Raw genomic sequence first — 6665 nt, 5'->3', positions numbered from 1 at the left:
GTAGACAACACCTGAGTAAGCCATGGCACAGGGAAACTACCGAACTAGAACACTCCTTGAGTTAAAAAATAAAAAAAGTAGAAAAAATAGGGGAATCAAACTGCCAAGGCCATCTTTTGGGGGGAGGGGAAGCGGAGAAATGAGCAAAACGGCAGAAAAGCAAGCAGATTTTGTAAGACAGTCAGCAGGTTGGGGATCTGAGCTTATGCAGGTTGGGAACTACGTGCCCTTGTCCAAGGCAGTTAACCTTTAAGAAAAGGTCAGGTGAGGTTCTGGGCAGGGCAAGACAGGGCAGCGGTTCCTCCATCTTGTACTCTTGCTTAGTCCAGTTCAGGTTTAACCAGACTTTGATCTGGACTGTATGGACCATAGATCTGGCTGCCTCTGCCTCCCAAGTGCTGGGATTAAAGGTGTGCGCCACCACACCCGGCAGGTACCAGTGCTCACTATTAACCTTCTCACACACATCCTCACACTCTAGGTTCTATTTCTCTGGAGAACTCTTGACTAATCCTTGGGGTTAGTGTATGTAAAAGAAGCAGCTAAGGCTGGGCGTGGTGGCAGGAGTTCAAGGCCAGCCTGGTCAAGGCTACACAGAGAAACCTAGCCTGGCTTTAAAAAAAAAAAAAAAAGTTCAAGGTTGGTCTGATGTATTTTCATTTTCATGCTAATTAATAAGAAGCCACCCCTTCTGGGAAGGCCAGATGAGATAGGTGTGGCTAAGGTTCCCCAGGTGGGGGGGGGGCGACACCCCAGAGGAGGAGAGAGGAAGAAGGTCTCCCCATCATGGGTTAGATGGAAGAGAAGCACATGGCTGCATGGCTGGTGTGAATGGAGATTTGGCCCAGATGAAAAGCATTAATAATGTTGGTCAGTGGTGGCACACACCTGTAATCCCAGCACTGGGGAGGCAGAGGCAGCCAGGCGGATCCCTGTGAGTTCGAGGCCAGCCTGGTCTACAAAGCAAGGCCAGGACAGCTAAGGCTACACAGAGAAACCCTGTCTGGGGAGGAAAAAAAAAAGAAGAAAGAGAAGAAAAACATTAACAAGTATCTGGAATTATGGATGGGAGGTAGCTTGATAGAAGTTATTAGAAACAGATGGCAGGCATCCCATACTTGCCCCACTAGGGAAAGTAGTTTAGAGGATTAATGTCTGCCCTGCCCCAGGTTAACTAAGGCTATTTTAAAATATAACAGGTGTCTGTGTCTTGATTGATTGCTAGCTGGGCCTACCGATAATATCGATAATACAGATAATTTAAACTACAAAAAGAACTAAGTTCAATCAAAGTGTGGTATGAGGTTGTCTCAGGAAATTTGACCAATTAAGGATGGAAATTGTGAGACATAAATGAGGACGATAATCTATAAGGCTTGTGGGCTAATTAAAAGTTGACCATGAACCAAATAGAATAATATCTTTAAACAAAGACTCCAGGATATATTAAGGTAATATTCGTAAACAGAGTTTTAGGCTTAACGATATGAGACAGTTAAACATGTTACTCTAACCTACTGAATAGTAATTAAAACACTAGTTATACTGAGTATTATTTTTAAACCCAAAGCACCCTCAGGATTGGTTTTTTAGAAAACTTAATACTATTAATGAGCTAGCTCAGCTAGTGAGAGAGAGAATTTTAATTAGCTCTCTAAATGAGCCAAAACCCCTCATCCAATCTTATGGTGCTTGCTTAATCCCCCTTGAGGCCCGCACACAATGTTCCAGGTTTGAGTTTAACCAGATGTGTTGTTAGCTCAGATAAACATCTACCCTCAGGTTCTGAGGAAAACAGGAACTAAGGACGGTTCCCGTGTAACTAAGTCTGACCTTACCCCGGATCTGCCTACACAAAATGCTAATGTTCAAATGTTTGAAACAACCAATCCTGTGTGGCCGCGCCAAAATATCCTGCCCCCCCCCCATATAAACCCTAAGCCCTTGGGCTTCTGGGTGGACTCCTCTGTCTCCTGCGTGAGACACATGTCAACCCGGAGCTCCGCCAATAAACTACCTCGTGCGTAGTTTATTGCAGCAAGATGGTCGTTTGTGTGTCTTTGGGTCTGCGCCATCCCGAGGCTTGAGTGAGGGTCTCCCTTCGGGGGTCTTTCACTAGTAAAGTACTTGCCACAAAAGCATGTGAACCCGAGCTCAATCCTCAGCATCCACTTAGAAGCTGGTGTTTTGGTGTATGGCTGTAATCCCAGAACTGGGGTTGCAGAAGAAAACAGATCCCTGAGGCTCACTGACCAGACAGGTTAGTCTAATTGCTGAACCCCAGGTGCCAGTGGGAGATCCTATCTCCAAATACTGGGTGGCTGGCTCCAGAAGAGCAACATCCAAGGCAGCAAGTCCTCTGGCCTTTACACGAATGGGCACGCATGTGTATCCACGCATTTACCATTTGCTGGATGTGCCTTCCGGTATGCATTTCTTGCTTAACCCTAATCTGGTCAATACCTCACTTCTTGCAGGCCTCACAAAGTCACTTGAACTTTTGAATGCATGGGGGGCATCCGCAGCAAATTCCAGACCTTCCTGGTCTTGCTTTTCTCACCAAGCGTAGCTCTCTTCCCAGCATACTGCACAGATAACTTATTCAGGGCTGACAAAATAATAAGAACCAGAAGACCAGAATGGCTCAATCTTTGCTCCGATGGGGGCTGCAACATGGTTAAAGTCCCACAATTGCTCAGCTGCTGCCCTTTACAGCCCTAGAGAGCTCAGATTCCCCGCAGGCTCCCGCCTGCATCAGAGAGGAAGCATGGCTCTAAGCCCCGCCCGCCGACCCCCGCTCCGCCCACAGGGCCCCGCCCCTGAAGGCCCCAAACCAGCATGCTTTGCGCCTGTCAGGTCCCGCGTCGCGTGGGTTCGGCGTGTTGCAGAGTTGCCATAAAGGTGAGCTATCGCGGGTGGCTCTGAGGAGGCTAGTCCTCCCCGGACGCCCAGCTTCTGGGTTCTGTCGGGCTCTCGCTGTTAGGAAGCACCCCCTCCCCGTGGGTCAGGGAAACCTTCTAAAGCCAGAATCCTACGGTCATTCCTGGGCCGACTGCAGGGCCCGACCCGGAAGAGTTCTTTGGCGCCCTCCCCAGGACCTTGTCTTTTCCAGCCTCCGTTTCCTCTTGGAAAGAAGGGCTTAATTGATGTGATGCAGAACCCTGCGTTGTTTGCTGCAGTACCTTGCTAATCAAACGCCTTGTGTAGATAGGGATACAGTGACGTCTTGTCCAAAGATAAGTAACAGTGATAATTAGTGACATAGTCACAGACGAAATAAAAGTGCCCAGAATGTTCAAATTTGCGCCTTTGAGAGCCTGTCTCAAACAAACAAACAAACAAACAAAGAACAACAAAACTATTGACTATGAGGTTGATGGGCTATTTTGGTCCACTTGTGTACATGTAAGGTAACATTTGTGAAGTGAAATGCATGCTGTGGACCTCCTAATAGGTTGTGATCGAACACTGAGCCTGTACTAGCAATGGCTAGCATGCCATCAAGGTACCACACAATGCATGCCCTGACTTGTTTATTTTCCCTTAATTCAAGATGTGTAGCATGTATGGCCTGTGGTGGCTCCCCAGGCCTTTCTCCTTGCCTAGCAAATGGGTGTCCTTCCCCTGGATCTTCATATGCCGTTTTCTCTGTGTGCGTCCTGATCTTAGATGGACAGAGATTTGATTAGAGCCATCCCAGGAAGCTTCATTTTCTATCTCACTCACAGACCCACGCTCCAAATACAGACACATCCTAAGATAATGAAAATTTGCCCTTAAAACATGAGACCTTGGTGGAGGTGGGAACGCAATTATTTTGGCCAATAAACCAGCCCAGATGCCATCTATTTTCACAACTGAAACTCAACCGTTGTGGGATAGGTTCCAAGTTAGGAGGGTTGGTTTTTTGTTTTGTTTTGTTTTGTTTTTTTCCTTAGTCTGACTGCATCCGGTGAACCATCTATGCCTTCCGGTTCACCAGCTGAGGATTTTTCATCTGTCCTGAACATGGCTTTATTTTCTGGTCTTGATTCCCTAAGCAATGCGGTGTCACAACTACATACATTTTCATTGTACTAGATACTGTAAGTCATATAGAGGCTACTTAGATACAATAAACAAATACTAAGCTTTTTTTTTTTTTTTTTTTTTTTTGTAAGAAATGGGCATGTGAAGACCTTGGAGTGTTTGGGGGTCTTGAACCTAATCCCCTAAGGGTGTGCATAGGTAGTGTGTGTTTGTGTATAAATATGTGTGTGTGTGCGCTCAAATGTTTCCTCGACTTATTAATATTACAAGTGCTTCCTGGTCCAGTTCGCTGGCCATCCATGATGCCTATTCAGTGAGCCAAGAACTGAAAACATACAAGAAAAATTGTGTCTGCTGAGCTTGCGGACATTTTAGGACAGAGTCCAGTTCTATCTGTAGCCTTGTGTTGTGTCGGGTATTATAGGTCGTGCAGAGGTCATTTAAATTATATGAAAGATGTGCATAGGCGATGTGCAGATACTATGCTGTTTATTTAAAGTAGCCGATGGTCTTTGGATTTTGACATCTGCAGGGATCCTGGAACTGAGGCCTTGTAGCCGCTGAGGGAACAGTTGTCTATGCAGTGCTCTTGGAACTGTGTGTCCAGCTCTGAATTAAGCATGTGGTTCATTTATAAGTCAGTCAGGAATTCACTCTGGAATGAGTGGTGGGTGGAGCGAGACTGTGGTTACTTAGTGCTGTGTCTAGCCATAGCCATAAAAGTCATGACAGCCATTGCCCAAAAGATGGCCATTACACTGAGAGACACTGACATGTTTTCTGTCTGTTTGCTCAGCACAGCTCCTGAGGCCGCCGCTCACACCTGTCTGGCAGACGGAGAACTGATACCGTGGAGCGCCAGGTGATCTGGCTCTGGAGCCCGTATGCTCAGCCACAATGCAGTGTCGCTTCAGTTAAGAATGGTGTGGCCCTAGAGGCTGTGCATTCTGCAGCCTGACAGAGCCATCGGCTCACTTCTCTTGGCTAAATTGTTGACAGAGGCAGCGTTCATGGCTGGCCCTCTGTGGAGGGCTGCAGCGTTTATACAGAGACACAGGACAGGCCTGTTGGTGGGTTCCTGTGCAGGCCTGTTAGGGGCTCAAATCACATTTCACCTCTTCCCAGATCCCATAGTCCAGTGGCTCTACCAGTACTGGCCTCAGGGCCAGCCAGCTTCTCTTTCTCCCCAGCTGCAGAGCCTCTTCCAAGAGGTTCTAGAGGACATGGGTGTCCCCTCAGGTCACTGCTACAAGCCTTTCACCGCCTTTACTTTTCAGCCTGTGAGTGCTGGCTTCCCAAGATTCCCCGCTGGGGCCTTGATAGGAATCCCTGCCGTCTTCCTGGGTAGCTCTGTGACCAGCATGGACCACACTGTGATCCTACATGGGCAAAGAGTGGACTGGCAAAGCCCAGCAGGCACCAGGCTGAGAGATGCCCTAACCCTGTCTCACGATGCCCAGAAGTTTGCCTTGGCCAAGGAGGTGGTATACCTGGAGAGTGGTGTAGCCGCCCTACAGGCCCTACCAGCCCCAGCTTGCGTGGCAGGAACCTGGATACTAAGTGTGGGTGCCAAGCATGCCCTGGGGCTCTATGGAGGCCCCATGAGCTTGCGATCTGCCTTTAACTTGGCGGCAGTGGTGCTAGGCTTCATGGTCTACGCCTTTTTCAAAGACTCCCTCACAATTGCCCTGGAAGGCTGGGTGGACCGCCGCGCAGCCTCTCTGTCTGCGGCCTATGCCCAGGGTGGAGTGGAATTCTATGAGAAGATTCTGTCAGGCAACCTAGCCCTACGAAGTCTTCTGGGCAGACAAGGGGAGAAGCTGTACACGCCGAGTGGAAACATTGTCCCCAGACACTGGTTACGCATCAAACATTTACCCTACACCACCCGCCGGGACTCTGTACTACAGATGTGGAGGGCAACACTCAACCCAGGGCGCTCATGAGAATCCAGTCTACAGAACGCGCCAGGTTTCCATAGGCACCACCGTGATGACTCCTGGGGCAGTCTCTTGCTGTGGTTGCATCCACAGCCCAAGGCCAGAACAGAGCCCATCTTTGGAGTTAACTAACTCAGTTCTGTCCTCACCGCGAATGGGCTCAGTGGTTATGCGTGAGTTCCTGTATGAATGTGAGTCATGTTTACCTCAACTGTGAAGTGGGAAGGATCGAGTGTAGGGTTGCTGGAGATGGTGAGCCTGAGGGCCTGGTAGAAAGCAACATAAACAAACAGGCATCTCTTTGTTCTTGGCCTCTGAATTCCAGTGGCTGTGGCCGCCAGACCATGAGTCACCACCAGACATGTTTCTGGTGCTTCGGGGCTTTCCTGCAGTGGAGAGCTGCCCCAATCTCCCTCATGTCCATTAGCTAACTTATCCCTGGTCTTTCATCCTTGGACAGGAGGCCCCTACAGGGAAAGGTGAGGAGAGCCGTGGTCACAGAGCCAGGCCTAACTTGGCTATTTGTGTCATCTCCCCCTATGACATCTCCTCTCAGGGGCTGTCTTGCCTCCTGCCTGCCTGTCTGGGACCAGTGTAACTCAGGGAAAAGGGATTAGGGCACCCTTTGGGGTCTGGTTCCTGGTAAAACACCTTCGAAGGAGGGTGAGCCAGGCCAGGCTGAAGAATGACACAGTG

The 6665-nt window shown here is 48.9% G+C and overlaps 1 protein-coding gene across 1 annotated transcript; it reads left to right on the top strand.

Annotated features, from left to right (window-relative positions):
- Positions 1–5031: 5031 nt before the first annotated feature.
- On the top strand, positions 5032–6027 carry Tmem177 (transmembrane protein 177). The gene has a single exon (XM_051147267.1). The coding sequence runs from the start codon at positions 5040–5042 to the stop codon at positions 5973–5975; it is 936 nt and encodes a 311-aa protein (XP_051003224.1). The 5' UTR covers positions 5032–5039; the 3' UTR covers positions 5976–6027.
- Positions 6028–6665: the final 638 nt, after the last annotated feature.

The sequence above is a fragment of the Acomys russatus genome, chromosome 6 (assembly GCF_903995435.1).
Source record: "Acomys russatus chromosome 6, mAcoRus1.1, whole genome shotgun sequence".
Classification (NCBI taxonomy): domain Eukaryota; kingdom Metazoa; phylum Chordata; class Mammalia; order Rodentia; family Muridae; genus Acomys; species Acomys russatus.
Note: the sequence above shows the minus strand (reverse complement) of the source record. Positions and strands in the feature narration are given on the sequence as shown.

What these genes read in the sequence shown, in the direction of transcription:
- Tmem177 (XM_051147267.1), top strand. Translation starts at nt 5,040, where the DNA reads ATGGCTGGCCCTCTGTGGAGGGCTGCAGCGTTTATACAGAGACACAGG.